Source organism: Spinacia oleracea, chromosome 5, assembly GCF_020520425.1.
Source record: "Spinacia oleracea cultivar Varoflay chromosome 5, BTI_SOV_V1, whole genome shotgun sequence".
NCBI lineage: Eukaryota > Viridiplantae > Streptophyta > Magnoliopsida > Caryophyllales > Amaranthaceae > Spinacia > Spinacia oleracea.
Genome location: NC_079491.1, coordinates 45,490,733 through 45,511,094, shown reverse-complemented (window position 1 = coordinate 45,511,094; position 20,362 = coordinate 45,490,733). Strand labels below are relative to the sequence as shown.

Genomic DNA, 20,362 nt, shown 5'->3' with positions numbered 1-20,362 from the left:
GTTCCTAATATTGCACCATGGTTGACTTTATGTTCTCCAACACATGACTTTGACTCTTAATATCTTGAATATTCGAATTATGTATAAGTAAAAATTATAAAAAGTTAATTGTTAGAAAATATACATCCATACGAATCAAACAAGATACCACATGACTATATTTTTTCTTACGTATGAATCACAAATAATGACCAAAGATCTAGTGTGGATAGTGTAAAAATCCAAATGGTAGGAACGAAGCAAGTACATAAACTCATACAAGTGAGAGGGTTTGAAAACTTACCAGTAGCAAAGAGTACAACATCTGCTTCAATCTCTTCCCCATGATCGGTACGAGCTACAACACCGCCATCAGTTTTTACCAGCTGCACAGACCCAACAATAAAAGATGAAGAAAGTGTTAGAGCATTTTTGTCAGAGTGATTAGATTCATTAGACCAATGTTTGATAGAATTACAATTTACAAGATCACACAATTAACTGAGAAGATGCAGCATGATAGCTCACACTAAAAAAATAAATTATCATAAAACTACTGATAAGTAAACCAACCTCTGTCAGCGTTGTCCTTGGATGCACATTAACTCCCCGACCTTCCAGATTTCTAGCGACTGCAGCCCTCATTTCATCATCAAAGCCTCTGCATATCCATCAAACAAAATACTACCATATTCAAGAAAAAATTATAATTAAGGCTCAACGAAAAAGAAAAAAAAGGTGCTAGTCTTTTGTTGAGCATGTATAACTAATTTATATAAATTTGAAATAAAAGAGAGCAAAATACAGTAATTCTCCCGTTTAGAGATTTCACCCACAAACTCTCCTCCTAATCGACACCCTTTTTCTCACTAAAAAAAATATAAATGGGAAAGGTCAAAGGTGTTTTAAGCACATTTTGCTTGCACTTAAGTGACCAATTTCCGACACGCTACCTTCCATTGTGTGCTACATAGGCTTTTATACAAGATAGCCTCCCTTTTACTTTGGTAAGACACAATAGGAAGCTTTAGCTTTAACATCAAACATTTCAACCTCAAGAATAAAACCAGAATATAAGTCTTTCAAGTACCTCAAAGGAAGTTCCTTTCTGAAGCAAAGATTCACATCGGCACCCATCCCACGCCATATAGAAGCAAATTCAACAGATATGTACCTATAGCAAATAATGAAAACGTAAAAGCATATTATCATTAAGTCTAACATATATGAGAAAAATAAGTCATAAAGAAACAGGAGGATGAGACCGTTGTACCACCCATAGGACGTAAGAGTATTAGACCATTAAGAAATTTTACTTACCCTCCTCCAAGTATGACAACGCGTTTGGGAAATTCCTCCAAACTTAAAGCCTCGTCAGAAGTTATGGCCAATTCCTAGGAGGTCATAATAGATCGTGTAAGCAGCAAATTATACAGCTCAAAATCAGTAGATCAACAAAACATCTCATTCAAGCTAAGATGCCGCTACAAATGACTTGTTACCTTTACATAAACTATAATTTTAAAAGGCACTGCCCACTGTACAACCTCACCATGTGGTATCTACCTACGCATGTCAATCCCCAAGCGTAAAAAAGTCACGACGACACGGAAAGGGATACCAAGCTAAGCCCTGAAGCTTCATGGTTTGAAAGTTCAAGTTTTAACCATCAATTTAATGGAAATTGGTACAGTTCATAGAGAAATAGTCAAAATGCCCGTAACATCAAACTGGTTATCTTACCCCAGTCTTCCTTGGCTACTACAAAATCTTCCCACGGATGAATGGGGTAAGATAACAAATTTGATCTAGATAAGAAGCATCAAAGTAGGACCTACGACAATGTGGCAAGCTTCTGGATTTGATTGTTGCTATGTTGTACACAGTGTATTAACAAAAAATAAAAAAAAAAGGAGTCCTAGGGCCTAAGAGCACTTTTTAAAAATTAAAGATTTCGTTACTATTATGCATATATGTCCGACTAAAATAGAGTATTTAAACCGTAAAAAATATATGAACATCAGATTTGGTTCCTTATTAGCCTTTATTTTAACAAACATAAAAAATATAACAGTGTTTTTCATGCACTATCCACTAGGGATAAAAAATAAAAAATAAAACATCACCGGTGCTGTCTTCTTTTCAGCTTTTTCCTTTTCTTTTGAACTCTTGGCCCACTTTCTATTGTTAAGAATTAATAGGATGTGGTTCATAACACAGTAACAACATAAAATAAAAACAAGATTTCAACATAAAATAAAAACAGAAAAAATAATTTCAATGAAGCGCAAAAAAGCACATTTCACACGCTTCGATGCGCTTCTTCCAAAACGCTTAATCTAGGACTATGAAGCGCTTCAGTGTGCTTTAAGCACGCTTTACCATACCTCATTGTACATTGTTAAGTTACAATTAAATTATATTTTAATACTCTAGAATATGTAGGCCACTTTGAATATTTTACAAACAAAAAACAGAACAAATAATGGGTCAAACATGGTAGAAGTGTTTCTATTTCTGACAAGACACTTCTTGAAATTGGTGGCGTAAGTCTTAACACCCTCGTAGTTCCTTTAAAAACATTTTCTAGAAAATAACTTATAGGAAACAGAACAGACCCTTGGTGTGAATCTCAATTCTAAGGAGTATGTTTCACATAGTATAGCACTAACAAGTTCATCAACGATGAGTAATAATACAACAACTAAAAAGCCAGACCCTTTGGTCCAAAGAACAAAGCCAAGTTGATCCTCGGTGAAGTTTATATTCATGCAACTTATAATTAGTTTGTAACCGATAACTGAGCACTCAACTAAACCAATAATAGAGACAAAGCTGGCTGGTTCATACCATAAAAAAGGGCACAGGATAAGTTAAATACAGTTTGAAACAGAGAGAAAATGAGACAACCTGCCCAGGAATATTGGGACGTTGCGCCCGGCTTCCTGTTGCAATCAATATATGTTTTGCTGAGTATGACAACTTTGTACCATCTAGCTGCGTCACTTGGACCTCATTAGGACCAACTATCTTTCCCTCGCCTTCGTATAGTTTGACCCCAGCATTTGACAGCAACCGTTTGTAAATGTTATTGAGTCTGATAATCTCATCTGTCTGCATATAAGGAAAAAAAAATGGAACTTAAATTAGTAGCAAAGAAGATTTTTATTATACAAATTAATGTCAGGATTAGGAGAGGATTAACAACAAAATATAGACCTAAGGCCCACGCAAACTATGACAAGTTTTGTCCAACAAAGAACAATGCCATTTGATAACTAAGCAAATCCGACCTAATATACCTCCAGTCAACCTGGCCTAAAAAACACGGAATTTCGAAACTTCATGTTGAAAACAGGCTACCATCTATACACCACAGCCATACAATGTGAAATCCACTATCATATCAGGAATCATAACAACATGAATGATGGACATACAAAAAAGGAGAATACGTCACTAGATCAGTCCTGTTGCCAAATCTCTTAATATAATGGCCATGTAGGACTAGGAGTGATGAGAATTAAGCGAACTGCTATCGTCGTAAAATTTTAAAACGCAACTTGTCTAATACTCCCTGCGTCCTAGATTCAAGTTAACATTTCTTGGGGCAATGCAATTAAGGAGGGAGAAATGGTACAAAGAAAAAGGTGGGTGTAGGTCCCAACTTTAAGGAAAACTAGATTATTATTTTACCATATTTTTTATAAAATGTTTCTCCCCTAAAGCTAATGCATAATTAATAAATCTTGAACATTTCATTTAATCATCTAATATGAAATTTTCGTCCTAATACGATTACATATTTTATATGCATAATATGCTAATTTGATCAAAATATTGAGTAAATTATTTTCTATTTATTGATATTCGATTTGACAAAAATATTTCGAAAATAATTTTGAACAAGTTATTATATGGTATTTATTGTCATATTCTGTAATCCAATATTTTTTTTCATATACGAAGTATACCATTTATAAAAACTGATAGAAAATAAATAAAGTAGATACTTCCTCCGTTTCAAAAAAATTGCAACACTTTCAATTTTACCACTATTTATTTACTAACTTTGACCATAAGTTTTTACTAAATTACTAAAACCAAATACCATAAGTAAAATGTTGGTGGATTGATTTCATTGTATATTTTCATAATATTAAATTTTAAGATTAAATCAAAGAAGTATGATTAGAGATATTTACGGTCAAAATTGTGTCTCGACAAACGGGCTAATTAAAGTGTTGCAATTTTTTTGAAACGGAGGAAGTATATTTTAGGAAATAGGCTATTGGCGGGAAAAAAATTGCACCTAGAAGTGACATGTGTCATTCCTGGTGTGTGTTTTAGTATAAAGTTAATAGATGTAGAAAAAAAAAAGTATTAATTTAGAAAGTTAACTTACAGTTGGGATAACCTTTTATGGTACATTAACATGGAGTTGGGGCAAAGAAGGTATATATTTGAATTACTAAAAATATCTCAGTTTGTTATTGAGGAAAAAAAATCACTAGCCATCATTTTTTAGTAGACTTTGAATGTATCCGTATTCAAGTTTAATAAAACAGTAACTTCTAATATAGTCTAATGATAAAACCTTTATCAAAACAGACTTTCTCAAGATAGTGACAACCAACATGGACAAACAGTTGCTGAAGCAAAGAAGAAGAGGCGTGACCAAAACAATGTGTGAAATTAGGTAATTAACCCACTTGTTAAAAACATATAAGCATTATACTTTGCAAGGGAAAAAAAGAATAAATATACAAGAATCCATATGCAATCTTAACAACAACAGATAAAATTGTGCATAAGATATGCATAACACTAGTTATGAGCCTGTGCAATGCATAGCCTGCCATTTTCCAGGCCCGTTGACAAGGGTGTGCAAGGAGCCCACCAACACAAGGCCCCCTCATTTTGGAGGGCCCTAAATGCTTAAAAGCCGTTCTATTTTCTTTGTTGTCATCATTATACTCTGAATTCAATGCAAACAAATGAAGTATCTCACAATCATTGACCATTATCCTCTTGGGAATTGGAATTAATGACACTTCTTCTCTTTCTCTTTTCAACCCATTTCTATTTTTTTAACTCTCGGGCTCCCAGCTTCCATTAAAACTTTGTATTTTCTCTTTCAACCTTGCCAATTTTCTTTTTGTAGTAATACAAAATTTGGTAATGTTAATCCAACCTTTGGGCGATTTTTTTTATTAAGCTCACCTACGACATATTTTTTAATAATCCCACCTTTACTACCCTAACAACTTTTATTAGGCTTAAGTGACCGATAACCGGTGAAAAAGTCAACGAGATGGTGATGAATTGATGATGATGACTGAATACATCGAGGGAGAAGAGAGAGAGTATTGCCACGTAGGGACATATTACCGCCTACAACAGGTATGACCTGTTGGGCCCAATAAAAGTCGTTGGGTAGTAAAGGTGTGATTATTAAAAAAATATGTCGTAGGTGGGCTTAATCAAAGAAAATCGGCCTAAGGTTTGATTAATATTACCAAATTTTCCAAAAAAACATAGTTAATGCTTTTTTTGAAGAAATAAAATACTCCAAATAAAGAAGGGGAGTCTGGAATATGTATTAACTTGTTATATTTTTGGTGAATGAAGGATTGATCACATATAATTATAACTATAATTATTTTTTTATTATAATAAATATAATATACATTTCTTTAATTGTTCTAACATTCATATTTTGGGGCCTAATTTTACAATCGGCACAGGGGCCCCAAAAATATTAAGACGGCACTGCCATTTTCAATTGACATAGTAATAAAATTTAGTTATTGGGCAAACAGAAGAGATACGAAATTTGATCATTTATGGCTATGTTTAGTTTGATGGAAAATATTTTTCCTAGTTTTCATTTGTTTGGTTCTTTACAAGAAAAATCATAGACAAAAGTAAAATGGGAATGGAAAGGTGAGGGTTGATGGTAAGAGAGAGGAGGGAGATAAGGAGGAAAAGTGTTTTCCTTCCTTTCAAATGAAAAATGTTTTCCACCCTTAGAGTGTTTCTTCTATCATCGGAAAATTGTTTTCCAACCCTTTTCAAAACAAACAATGTAAAAATGATAGAAAAAGGGGAAATCAATTTCCAACACAACATTTACGCCAAACGCAACCCTGGTGAAATGAGAATTTTGTTTTGAGCAAGATTTCTTGATGCAAGAGAATACAAGCAACCTTTTTCAATTTCGAACGATATGTTATACGAAGTATTAGCTTACTGAACAAATCATTTCATCATAAAAGTTAATTAAATCACAAATATCACCATATAATAACTCATGGGTTAAGGGAAGGGGAAGAGAGAAAGGTGCATAATATTGCTAATATCTTCATATATTATATTTTTCGGTTCAAAAGATAATTAGAGTAGGGGGCTCAAGAGTGTAATAGATGGCATTTAAGGTTCTGTTTAAAATATTATTAAAATATTACTCGGTAAATAGTAATATTAGTGTAAAAGTCTCGAATAAAAATGAGAGAAAGATTAAAAACATTACTCCAGCCATATTTGTTTTTGAATTTACATATAACATTTACGGCCGTATATTTTTATGAGCTATATTTCCATTTTTGGTAACTTCTACATTAAAATATTACACCCAAGTTTCCCACTCCCCCCATTGATTATTATTTATCTCTCTACCATGGCCCCTCACATACTCACATCATCATTTCTCACAATAAATTATTCACTCACTATTAAATAATTATAATAAAGAACTCACACATCCACCACTTGCATCATTATTATAAGAAAATCAATTTACCTTCCTTATTTGTGTCAGTCAACATGTGAGTCCTAAAAAATACAGAGGGAGTAGGTCGCTTTCAGTATTAAACATATTTCAATTATTGCATGGTGTTTAAGAAAAAACAACTTTCATGCTAGTTCTTACTCCAAACCAGCATGACAAGATAATTGGTGTTAAAATACTTAAAAGTATAGATTTTCTTTTGACAGCAGCTTGGGGTAAAAAATGTTTAAATCACCAAACATTAAGTAGATGCCTCCGACTTGGAATTTTGTTTTTCCCATATATCCAAGTTTCTAAAAAGTATGATATTTGGAGGTTGTTTTCATATAATTATTACTATTAATTATTCTATTCTTTATACTACTATATATTAAAAAAGTTAATTTCTAATATGTACTCCCTCTATATCTTACATGTTTTCCTTATTAGGATAGGATATAATTTTATAACTTACCTACTTTAAATCTTTCTTACTAGGGTTTATTTTATATTTTTGTCCCTACATTTTCCATTAGTCACCCCTTGTAACTTTTTTCAAGGATGAGATCTCCCACTCTTATAATAAATAAACCCACCCATCACTTTGGTCCTCTCTTTCCCTTGTTGGCCCAAATCGTACCCCCCAATGAATGGTTGATCTATTCTCTCAGTCACCTACTTTGCGTTTACTATATTTTGTGCAATATACCAAGTATATAAGATTAGAACAAAAACAATACTGAGGGTAGAGAAAGTGTATAACTTCTTCATGCTCATATCAAAAAAAAATTGTATACATGACGTCATAATTCTTGATATAAAAGGAAGGTTGTACTCTCTTAGGCATACCCATCAAAGGCGAACATTTATATTTACACAAAGGGCTACATAAAATTAAATTAGGTTCGGAACTTAAACTTATTAAATCTGATCAACAATACATCCAAAAATGACAAATACTTATTGGGTTTTAAAAATAAATGTGAAATTTCATTCTTTACATACACTTATCTTTCAAACATTTCATACCTTAGCACGGGCATCGACTCATAAGTAAATAAGCATTTAATACAATTGTAGCAAAGATTAGCTTCAAGGAGACACATATGTTGCGACAATGTAAAAACTTAAATAACAGAAAGGAATTAAAATCCCATTAGAAAAGACTTCAAGACCTACTGACCTTCTTTTGCAACAGCTTTTTCCAGTTGAAATCAATCTTCTCATTCAACTCCCAACCATAATTTTTTGCATCCTATAAACCCAAAATCACAACGGTAATGAATATGTACAGAAGCTTGGGAGGCCATACATCCAAAAGTAAAGAACTACTCGCACTTATAAGACACTATTGAAGCTAGCAAAAAGAACCCACAAACAATTAAGGGAAAGAAAAGAGGTTGAGAAAATGTCATTGGATAATATCAAAATATTCAAAGGGCCATATGTAGCCTAACATCTCTTGCAAGTTGCAGCCTCAAAAAAAAATTGAAAGCGAATCAGATACATATATATCACTTTTAAAATAGGCTCAAAACATTTAGAAACATTAACTTAAAATTACCCCTAACTTAAACTATCCACTAATAGATGATTACTACTCCTGACATCTTTTGGAACTGTTAATTTGTGATTTATTTCCAGAATTACAAACTCATCAACCATCAAAACAGATTAAATAACTTGAGACACAAACTCACCTCAAGTTCACCACCAAAAGAGGCTCCATACACCAAAATCTTTTTGGGAACACACCCGCGAATTACACATCTGGAGATAACAAAAGATGCAAGAAATAAAACCCATATTTAGATTGAAAAAGAACACAACAACAACAATAATAACAATAACAAGTCAAATTGGGCAATAACCTAGTAATCTAGTATCCATCTAGCCATCAATATTTTTAGTATCCATCAAAATACATGCACAGCAGCCATAGCAAGGCTACAAGTATCAAAGCAAAGTGGTCCAGCATTTTGAAACTTTAAAGTAAAAAAGATACAAGGCCCACTATGATGATAAGCCTCCTAATACTAAGCATAAGGTAAGAGAGAAAGACACTCGGCTAGGCCAAGTGAGACACATGTTTGCCAATGAAAATGAAATTTCACACAGATTATATTACACTAGTCTTATATAAATGCGATGCGTGCAAAGATAAATTGAAATGTCAAATTGTATCGAATAACCTAAAATTTTAAGTAAGAAAAATTAATCAAAAAGTTCTACTAAACAAAATTTCACATCATCTATCTTTAGCAAACATATAAATAGTGCAACAATGTAATACCAACGTTAAGAAAATAAACATATAAAATACTGCATAGTGTTCACTCAGACACTTATTTATTTTGATCGAGATGTGCTTGCTTAACCACATGCACTCCTCCGCCGAATCGGTATGCAACACATAACCAACATTGTAAGAATTAAACTCTTCAACCGTGGAGGTAATACCCATGAAAGTACTACGTTTATTATCACACAATTGTCTCCTCCCAAAGACCCCCCCCATTTCCCCTCCTCTCTTCTTCCTCCTTCATCACAGAAAACAGAGAGAGTAGGGGGTGGCTGGGGGGGGGGGGGGGGGGGGGGTTGGTTTCAGGTTACTAAAATGTAGAAACTCACATGTTTCGGCACGATAAGCTTTGTTTTTGGCGGCAGCAGCATAATTTTCAACGCAATAACGGGGTTGATTTGTTAGATTAAAACGGTAATTCGTATGTAATTAACTCATTTTGGGTCTAAATTTTGTTTTATTCTTTTAAAGCAACTTTTTGCACTGACCCCAATTTTCTTGATTAACTTCATTGATTGGAATTCCTTTAAAATTCACTACAGTGATTAGAACTTTTCCTCAATTTATTATCCGTGAATATGCCGTATATAATCCCCCAGTCAATACATGTATAGTCTCTTACAATCACAATCCATGATTTGATTATAGTTGCCAAAATTGTACGAAAACCTAAAATGCAACTAATAAGTAATGTTTGAATAGACTTTTAACTAATCAAATTTAATTTAATTATACAAAAAGAGGGTATTTTAATAATTACTTGGACACCAAGTCCCCACCCCCCTCTTCCTTTATATAATAGAGATAATACAATGATTTACAGAACATAAGAGAAAACTACCAAAGTGACTATAATTTTCACAAAAATGCAGCTTTGGACAAATTCATATATAACAATAAGGCCTTGTTTGACTTAAGACTTATTTCAAGAAAAAAAATAAGTTACGTTTAGACAAGTACAGACAAAGTAAGTTTTTCTCAAGGTTAAAATAAGAGAGAAGTTCCAATAAAATAAGGTAAGTTCAAGTATTATAAGTTAAGAAAAATAAGACGATCGGAACATAGCTTAATAACAAGGCTTGAAAAACTTCTCCTTTTTCCATATCAAGCTCAAAGGCAAGAGTACGTTAAAAAGGCTATCACAGAAAAAAAGACTCAACTCTCAAGGGCTAGGGACACTTTACTAAAGTTGACTTCCTAATATTCATATCTTGCACTTAGAATCTCAAAATGTTCCATACATTTAGGCGAAAACAGGTCAATCAAGTGGCAAAGGTGTAATAAACAAGAAAATATGGGCAGAAGGGAAATCAATTTTGGAGGAGTTAACGTGGTTTTATCAAATTGTCTATCTCTCCCATCTATATTTCATCCATGGCTTCTACTTTTGAGTTTCTTTCACCTCTCTCGTTTATTTCATCAATGGCTTCTAATTTTCTCTCACCTCTCTCGTCTATTTCATCCATGGCTCTCTCATCTCTCTCGTTTGTTTCTCTCTCACCTCTCTTACTTTTTCTTCTCTCATTTACGAACTAACAACATATTGTGTATTGTCACAACTTTGTTTTATACAGTTTCTCTCTATAATAATATAATATATCCCAACTTGTATACAATTTCCCACAATTGTTATTTCAGATTGCCGCAATATGCTACTCCAACAATTACTTGAATCGCCACAGTCTTCAACCACCTCATTTATCTACTTTTTTGTTGGAGGAAGATAGACGATCTACTCACCAACATCGTCTTCAACCTACCGACTCTTTCCAGAACTCCCACCATTGTTCTCCATCTTTTGTACTTTGTACCTTACGGCATCTTCACCGTCATTTTCTTAACTTTTTCTATTTTGCCTTTTGTTTTAATTTAGTTTCATTTTCTTGTGCTTCTATTTACGATTTTGCCACTTGATATGCTTAACTTGCCGATCAAGGGGATTGACTGGGCAACCCTCAAATTTAACCTTTGATTAGTACTTAAAAATATCCCATTACAAACACATTGGTACGGCTCGAATGAGCACTTCACCAAAAGTAGAACAATTTGGACAAATGCAGGCCATAATCCTACATAATTCAAATGTAAATGACGTAACAAAAAAAAGTCACTTAAAAAACACTTACGTTCCACCAACTCCTCCTATAACCTCCGAACTTATGGGATGAAATGGAAGCTCGCAAATTCCAACCTTCAAACATCAGTCATTCAAGTTACTTAATAAAAAATCTAATCATAATAACAATTATCAAACAGCAAAAATCCAATAAAAGGTAACTGTTATATGATTAATCTCAAATTGAAATTAAAGGAGCAATAATTATTAACCTTAGCACCCAAATTTGCAGAAAATCGAGCAGCACGAACACCGCCGCTTCCGGCACCGATAACGAACAAATCGAAATCGTAATTCGCGGCGTCATCTTCGACAGTAGAATGGTTATCTTCCCCGCCAATTAGCATCTTTCTCGACGCCATCGTTGATCCTTCTAGTTTGATTATCGAGTACGGAAAGTAGGTTAGAAAATGAAGATTCAAACTGAAGATTTTAGGAGGAAGAGAGACGATGAAGATGATGGGATGCTATTAATAGTGAACACTTCAGAATCAGATGCGGTGTTTGATTTTGGTTCTTGGACTCGTTCTCATGTGAAATGTTCTATTCACATCAAACAAAAATAAGTTACAGGTTCAATAAGTTTCAAATAATTTCACATAAATTTTAGAGGCGTTTGTGTAATAGTCCTATATTTTATAATTTTATAAAATATATTTTTGTAGTCAAAATATAATTATTTTCGTTTTAATTAGCGTCTTTAATATTTTTTGGTAAGTTTAAACCCCTATTTTACTGGTTATGGGATTCTATTATATAAGTACCTATAAATACCATAAACCCTAATATTAGTTTAAGAATTATATACTCAGCCGTTTCTTTTCCCTTTCTTCCTCTTGCATCTGTTACTTTGTGCAATTAGGGAGATTGTAAGCAAACACCATTATTTTCCTTTGATGATTATTAATGTAACACCCCGACAATTCTCCTTTTCTAAAATAACCTTTTTATAAATATAATCATAGAGAATTATCAAAGTATTATCGCCCGTGTGAAAACGTAACGGCTTATTCAAAATTTGCAGCGGAAAACATAATAAATAACTTTAATAATTTAAATAAGTCAACTACCAAAACCAACAAACCGAAGTCGACCTAATTAGTTCAAATCGAATTCAAGTCCATTAAAACAAGTTCAACAAAACCAAATTCAAATGAAATAAAATAACGACTACACAAATCTCTCCAGATCTCGAACCCCAGTGATGCATCATCTTCAAACCTGCAGTGTACAATGCTTATTGATCCCTAGAGACTGCTCACCAAAGATTGGGTCATCACAAGATCAATAAGGCATAGCCATGATCAACATGCACAAGCAAAAGCACGTAATCAGCAAAGCTGAGTACTACATACTAAATCAATAATAATCCTAACATGATTCTATTAAACGAACAATCCTAACATGATACTAATAACGTACTTAAGGACAACCAAAACATAATAATTTGAAACCACACTTAACTAGACTAGACTAGACTTGTAACACCCTAATATTTCCTTGCTTTTATAATGTTAGGTTATGATACATATGATATTACATAAATCATGCGGAAACAACCATTAACCCAGGATTACATATTATTTACACATAATCATATAGCATAATTTAGATGCATACTCTTTGTTGCGTGCCCTCCCTAGCTGCGCCCGAACCGAGCAAGAACAAGTCTTTAGGACTCCAAGTGTCGTCCCTCCGTAGATAGTCCACAGCACGTCCGGATCCGCCTTAAGATTGACCAACTAGAATCGCCCTTAAGGTACTAGAATTTTCGGCACTTTTGAGCAAGATGTGTGGCTGAATTTTTCTCTCAAAAACTCACTTTGAATACTTTGAAACTCGTTATAAATTGTGAACCCAGGCCACATATTTATAGGGTTATGGAAAGGGAATTGGAATCCTATTCAGATACAAATTAATTAAACCTAAAATCCTACAAGAACTCTAATTTAATTAATTTATCAAATAGAATTAGGAATTTAATCATTAACCGAACTCTGCACGTTTTAGGAAACGTGCACGAACACAAACACTTACGCACACACACACGGCAGCCACGATGGGCCGCCCATGCGTGCGTGCGAGTAGCAGCCCACGCAGCGAGGCCTGCGCGAGCCACAAGCCCACGCAAGCACCCGCGCGCGCTGCGCGCGCTGTGCGCGCTGCCACGGCCTGCTGGGCCTGGCCTTGCGCTGGGCCTGGCGTGGCTGTTTGTGTGGCGCGCTTGGCTTGCTGGGCGATGGCCTGGCTTCGTGCTGGGTTCTCGTCCGGCAGGCCTCGTCCGATGCTTATTCGTACGATACGCTTCCGATTAAATTTCCGATTCCGGAATTCATTTCCGATACGAACAATATTTAACATTTCCGATTCCGGAATTAATTTCCGTTTCGAACAAATATTTAATATTTTCGTTTCCGGAATTATTTTCCGATTCCGGTAATATTTCCGATTCTGACAATATTTCCGTTTCCGGCAATATTTCCGATTCTGGTAATATTTCCATTTCCGATAATATTTTCCGATACGTACCATGTTTCCGTTTCCGGCAACATCTACGACTTGGATAATATTTATATTTCCGATACGATCCATATTTCCGTTTCCGGTAATATCATCGTTTCCGGAGTATTCATTTCTTGCCTGTGACGATCTCAGCTCCCACTGAAACCAAGATCCGTCGATTCCGAATATCCATAGATAGAGTATTTAATGCCATTAAATACTTGATCCGTTTACGTACTATTTGTGTGACCCTACGGGTTCAGTCAAGAGTAAGCTGTGGATTAATATCATTAATTCCACTTGAACTGAAGCGGCCTCTAGCTAGGCATTCAGCTCACTTGATCTCACTGAATTATTAACTTGTTAATTAATACTGAACCGCATTTATTAGACTTAACATAGAATGCATACTTGGACCAAGGGCATTATTTCCTTCAGTCTCCCACTTGTCCTTAGGGACAAGTGTGCATTTCCTAATTCCTTTGTCGCTCGATGCTTGCTCTTGAACATAAGGTAAGAGTCGTCATCCTTATTATGTCCAGAGGTGTTTCTCGGTTTCAGAGTTCAACTGATCAAATAAACAGATAATCATAGCCTATGATTCATCCGAGCACGGCCATGCATTTCACAGTTTCTAGCTCTCCGAGTGGCCTTGTACAACTTTTAAGCATCTCATCCCGATTTATGGGAGGACAATCCCAATCTTGCGATCTTGAGATTAGACTTCGTTTGATAGGTGATTACCTGAGCGTTGCCTTTATAGCCTCCTTTTACGGTGCGACGGTTGGTCAACGTCAAAGCAACCAGTTCTCAAACAAGTAATCTCAAATCACTCAGGTATTGAGTATTTAGTGTCTAATAATTTAATGAAATTTACTTATGACAGACTTTCATCTCTTACAGTAAAGTTTCATAGGTCTTGTCCGATACTAGTCTTCCCAAAGTAAGTATCTATGCAAATGATTATAACATTGCCATGTCCACATAGTTCAAGAAACAGAACTACTAGTCATCTTGCATTCTAATCGTCTAACGTTTTCTATGCGTCCAATTTTATAGAAAACTCCGACTAGGGACCATTTTCAACCTTTGACATTCAAGTTCACTTGATAGACATTTCTTAGTCACAGGACTGGTCCTGACAGTCTATCTTGAATATATCGTCAAATTGAAGGGACTCATCATTTAATAAACCACAAATTAAATGGAAAAATGAATTCTTTTCATTTATTGTGAATGATTAACCAAAAATGTTTTACAAAGATTTAAACTCTAAAACTTTAAAACATTAAACAGAGACATCAAAGCCATTCTCCAATATGCTTGATTCCAATAGCTGCAGTGTGCGAGTTGTGCTTCGCCTGCGGCAGAGGTTTAGTTAATGGATCTGATATGTTGTCATCAGTTCCAATTTTGCTTATCTCGACTTCTTTTCTTTCAACGAACTCTCGTAGAAGGTGAAATCTACGAAGTACATGCTTGACTCTCTGGTGGTGTCTAGGCTCTTTTGCCTGTGCAATAGCTCCGTTATTGTCACAATACAGGGCTATTGGTCCTTTAATGGAGGGGACTACACCAAGTTCACCTATGAACTTCCTTAGCCATATAGCTTCCTTTGCTGCTTCATGTGCAGCAATGTACTCCGCTTCAGTTGTAGAATCCGCAATGGTGCTTTGCTTAGCACTTTTCCAGCTTACTGCTCCTCCGTTGAGGCAGAAGACAAACCCAGACTGTGATCTGAAATCATCTTTGTCGGTTTGGAAACTTGCGTCCGTATAGCCTTTAACAATTAATTCATCATCTCCACCATAGACCAGGAAGTCATCTTTGTGCCTTTTCAGGTACTTCAGAATATTCTTGGCAGCAGTCCAATGCGCCTCTCCTGGGTCTGACTAGTATCTGCTCGTAGCACTGAGTGCATACGCAACATCCGGGCGTGTACATATCATAGCATACATTATTGAACCAATCAATGATGCATATGGAATCCCATTCATTCGTCTACGCTCATCAAGTGTTTTTGGGCACTGAGTCTTGCTTAGAGTCATTCCATGAGACATGGGTAGGTAGCCTCGCTTGGAGTCCGCCATCTTGAACCTATCAAGCACCTTATTGATATAAGTGCTTTGACTAAGTCCAATCATCTTTTTAGATCTATCTCTGTAAATCTTGATGCCCAATATGTACTGTGCTTCTCCTAGATCCTTCATCGAAAAACATTTCCCAAGCCAAATCTTGACAGAGTTCAACATAGGAATGTCATTTCCGATAAGTAATATGTCGTCGACATATAATACTAGGAAAGCAATTTTGCTCCCACTGACCTTCTTGTATACACAAGATTCGTCTGCGTTCTTGATGAAACCAAAGTCACTGACTGCTTCATCAAAACGTATATTCCAGCTCCTGGATGCCTGCTTCAATCCGTAGATTGACTTCTTTATCTTGCATACCTTTTTAGCATTCTTTGGATCCTCAAAACCTTCAGGCTGTGTCATAAACACAGTTTCTGTTAAAACGCCGTTTAAGAAAGCAGTTTTGACATCCATCTGCCATATTTCGTAATCGTAATATGCAGCGATTGCTAACATTATCCGAATAGACTTTAGCATTGCAACTGGTGAAAAGGTTTCATCGTAATCCACACCGTGGACTTGCCTGTAACCTTTTGCAACCAATCTAGCTTTGAAAACTTCAAGTTTCCCATCCTTGTCCTTTTTCAGTTTGAAAACCCATTTGCTTCCAATGGCTTGGTAGCCATCTGGCAAATCGACTAAATCCCATACTTGGTTTTCAGACATGGAGTCTAATTCAGATTGCATGGCTTCTTGCCATTGCTTGGAGCTAGGGCTCGTCATAGCTTGTTTGTAAGTCGCAGGTTCATCACTTTCAAGTAATAGAACGTCATAGCTCTCGTTTGTCAAAATACCTAAGTACCTTTCCGGTTGAGATCTATATCTTTGCGATCTACGCGGGGTAACATTTCTAGATTGACCATGATTCTCACCAGATTCTTCTAAAGATCTCTGAGTTTCATCCTGAATGTCATCTTGAGCATTCTCTAGAGTTTGTTGTTCGACTCGAATTTCTTCGAGGTCTACTTTTCTCCCACTTGTCATTTTGGAAATGTGATCCTTCTCCAAAAAGACACCATCTCGAGCAACAAACACCTTGTTCTCAGATGTATTGTAGAAGTAATACCCCTTTGTTTCCTTTGGATAGCCCACAAGGATACATTTGTCAGATTTTGGATGAAGTTTGTCTGAAATTAATCGTTTGACGTATACTTCACATCCCCAAATCTTAAGAAAAGACACATTTGGAGGCTTTCCAAACCATAATTCGTATGGAGTCTTTTCGACAGCTTTAGACGGAGCTCTATTTATAGTGAGTGAAGCTGTATTTAGTGCATGTCCCCAAAATTCTAATGGAAGTTCGGCCTGACCCATCATTGACCTGACCATGTCTAGCAAGGTTCTGTTCCTCCGTTCCGACACACCGTTCCATTGTGGTGTTCCAGGAGGAGTCAACTCTGATAGAATTCCACATTCTTTCAGATGGTCATCAAATTCATAGCTCAGATATTCACCGCCTCTATCAGACCGCAGTGCCTTAATCTTCTTGCCTAATTGATTCTCTACTTCACTCTGAAATTCCTTGAATTTGTCAAAGGATTCAGACTTATGCTTCATTAGGTAGACATAACCATACCTACTGAAGTCATCAGTGAAAGTGATAAAGTAGCTGAAACCACCTCTAGCATTTGTACTCATTGGTCCACATACATCTGTATGGATTAAACCCAATAGTTCATTTGCTCTTTCTCCAACTTTAGAGAAAGGTTGCTTTGTCATTTTGCCAAGTAAACATGATTCGCATTTACCATAATCCTCTAAGTCAAATGGTTCTAGAATTCCTTCCTTTTGAAGACTTTCCAAGCGTTTCAAGTTTATATGGCCTAATCGACAATGCCACAGATAGGTGAGATCTGAATCATTCTTTTTGGCCTTTTTGGTATTTATGTTATATACTTGTTTGTCGTGATCTAATAAATAAAGTCCATTGACTAATCTAGCAGATCCATAAAACATCTCTTTAAAATAAAACGAACAACTATTGTCTTTTATTAAAAAGGAAAATCCCTTAGCATCTAAGCAAGAAACTGAAATGATGTTTTTAGTAAGACTTGGAACATGGAAACATTCTTCCAGTTCCAAAACTAGCCCGGAGGGCAACGACAAATAGTAAGTTCCTACAGCTAATGCAGCAATCCGTGCTCCGTTTCCCACTCGTAGGTCGACTTCACCCTTGCTTAACTTTCTACTTCTTCTTAGTCCCTGTGGATTGGAACATAAGTGTGAGCCACAACCTGTATCTAATACCCAAGAAGTTGAATTAGCAAGTATACAGTCTATAACGAAAATACCTGAAGATGGAACGACTGTTCCGTTCTTCTGATCTTCCTTTAGCTTCAAGCAATCTCTCTTCCAATGCCCCTTCTTCTTGCAGTAGAAGCATTCGGATTCAGAAGTGGGTTGACTGACCTTCCTCTTTGCAGATTTGGCGCCAGTTTGCTTAGTTGGGCTGGCCTTGTTGCCACCTTTCTTAGCATTCCTCTTCTTTCCAGATTTCTTGAACTTGCCCCCACGCACCATAAGCACATCCTGCTTATCACTTTTGAGCGTCTTTTCAGCGGTCTTCAGCATACCGTGAAGCTCAGTGAGCGTTTTGTCCAGACTATTCATACTGTAGTTCAGTTTGAACTGATCATACCCGCTATGAAGAGAATGGAGGATGGTGTCTATAGCCATTTCCTGAGAAAATTGCTGATCTAGCCGACTCATATTCTCAATGAGTCCAATCATTTTGAGAACATGTGGACTTACGGGCTCGCCTTTCTTAAGTTTGGTCTCAAGAATTTGCCTATGAGTCTCGAATCTTTCGACTCGAGCCAGATCTTGGAACATGTTCTTCAACTCACTGATGATTGTGAAAGCATCTGAGTTGATGAACGTTTTCTGCAGATCCGCACTCATGGTGGCGAGCATTAGACATTTCACATCCTTGTTGGCATCAATCCAACGATTGAGGGCTGCCTGAGTGACCCCGTCGCCTGCAGCTTCGGGCATCGCCTCATCTAGGACATACTCCTTTTCTTCCTGCATAAGAACTATTTGCAAGTTCCTTTGCCAGTCAAGGAAGTTTTTCCCGTTCAACTTCTCCTTTTCGAGAATTGATCGAATGTTGAATGAATTGTTGTTTGCCATATTAAAAACTACAATTGAAAAGAATAAACAAATAAATAACCATTCACAGTTTCTCTTAATAAACTTAAATTCTAGCATACATGCATAATTCAATGTTTATTAAGCATTTTATTCAAGTTATGTGTTCCGGCAGGTGTGAATAAAATGATTCCAAGATCCTAAAATCATTGAAGAACTAAGCACAGTTTGTCGACTTAATCCTAGAACATCTTAGGTAAGCAAAAGCCTTTTGCTAATAGTCTAGAAACTACTCTTGGTTGATAGGTACGTCTAAGAACTTATTAGGTAAACCTATCGATTTTGCCACGACATAAAAGGACTCCTTACTTATATCGTTGAGTTTCACCAAAACTAACATGTACTCACAATTATTTGTGTACCTTGCCCCTTTAGGACCAATAAGTAACACCTCGCTGAGCGAAAACTATTACTAGATTGATGTAAAGGATATCCAAGCAAGTGTATATTTTGGCATGGCACCTTTTAACTCAATTTTTAAGTTTGGAACTTAAGGCTCTTACTATGTTGGTTAGATTTTAAGTGAACTAAAATCCTTAATCATGCAACATAATCAAGCTTTTGATCTCATGCATTTTAAGACATATTTAAAAGCAATAAATAACTTAAAACATGCATAAGATAAATGTGATCTAGTATGGCCCGACTTCATCTTGAAGCTTTGACTTCAAAGTCCGTCTTGAAAATCTCCGTGGGAGGCACCATTTTCTTCAAATAGGATAAGCTATAACTAATTACAACTATTTGATGGTTCGCAGACCATATTTGAATTGAAAAATAACTTTGGTACTTTAGACCAATTACATTCAAATTAATGGTACGCATACCATATTTTCTATCCTATTTGGGCCATACTAGTCACTTCATAACCTGCAAAACAGTACATATACAATATATACCATTCACCCATTCATTATCATGAATGGCCCACATAGCTGGTTAGTAAAACACATTATGCATCACGTAAACATTTGCAGCAATTAATCAAGGGCACCAATAATCTACCAATTATTCAGTCCTTATTAATTCTAATCAAGTTGTTTTAACCTTAAGGATTTGTAGACCCAATCAAGAGTTTATGACTAAAATACGCTCCCACTTAAACCAATAAATTCATATGCTTTACTAATTTTAAACATAAAAATGTATTTCTAGTCTAACCGGAAACATACAAATTTAATTAAAATTTAAAGCTCATATAAATTTATAATTGAATCCAAAAGTTTAATTTAATTTCAGTCGTGTTTAAATTAATTCATGATTTTAATTTTAGTAAAATAAATAAATAAAATTTATTATAATTACAATATTCAAAATTAAAATCCAAGAAAATAATTTAAATTATTAATTTTAAAATTAATTAAAATTACGTGAACTGAAATTTTCAAATTAAACATTCAAAACGATCT

The 20,362-nt window shown here is 35.4% G+C and overlaps 1 protein-coding gene across 1 annotated transcript in view; it reads right to left on the bottom strand.

Moving 5' to 3' along the window:
- Nucleotides 1-11,764, bottom strand: part of LOC110804376 (glutathione reductase, chloroplastic-like) — a 31,664-nt gene extending 19,900 nt beyond the window's left edge. The window contains exons 1-9 of the mRNA NM_001426488.1: nucleotides 11,379-11,764; nucleotides 11,177-11,241; nucleotides 8,449-8,518; nucleotides 7,932-8,003; nucleotides 2,890-3,093; nucleotides 1,300-1,373; nucleotides 1,070-1,153; nucleotides 553-640; nucleotides 284-365 (exon numbers count right to left, since the gene is read on the bottom strand). Of these exons, the coding sequence (NP_001413417.1) occupies nucleotides 284-365; nucleotides 553-640; nucleotides 1,070-1,153; nucleotides 1,300-1,373; nucleotides 2,890-3,093; nucleotides 7,932-8,003; nucleotides 8,449-8,518; nucleotides 11,177-11,241; nucleotides 11,379-11,528 (889 nt within the window). The 5' untranslated portion in view covers nucleotides 11,529-11,764. The remainder of the gene's footprint in view (nucleotides 1-283; nucleotides 366-552; nucleotides 641-1,069; nucleotides 1,154-1,299; nucleotides 1,374-2,889; nucleotides 3,094-7,931; nucleotides 8,004-8,448; nucleotides 8,519-11,176; nucleotides 11,242-11,378) is intronic.
- Nucleotides 11,765-20,362: the final 8,598 nt, after the last annotated feature.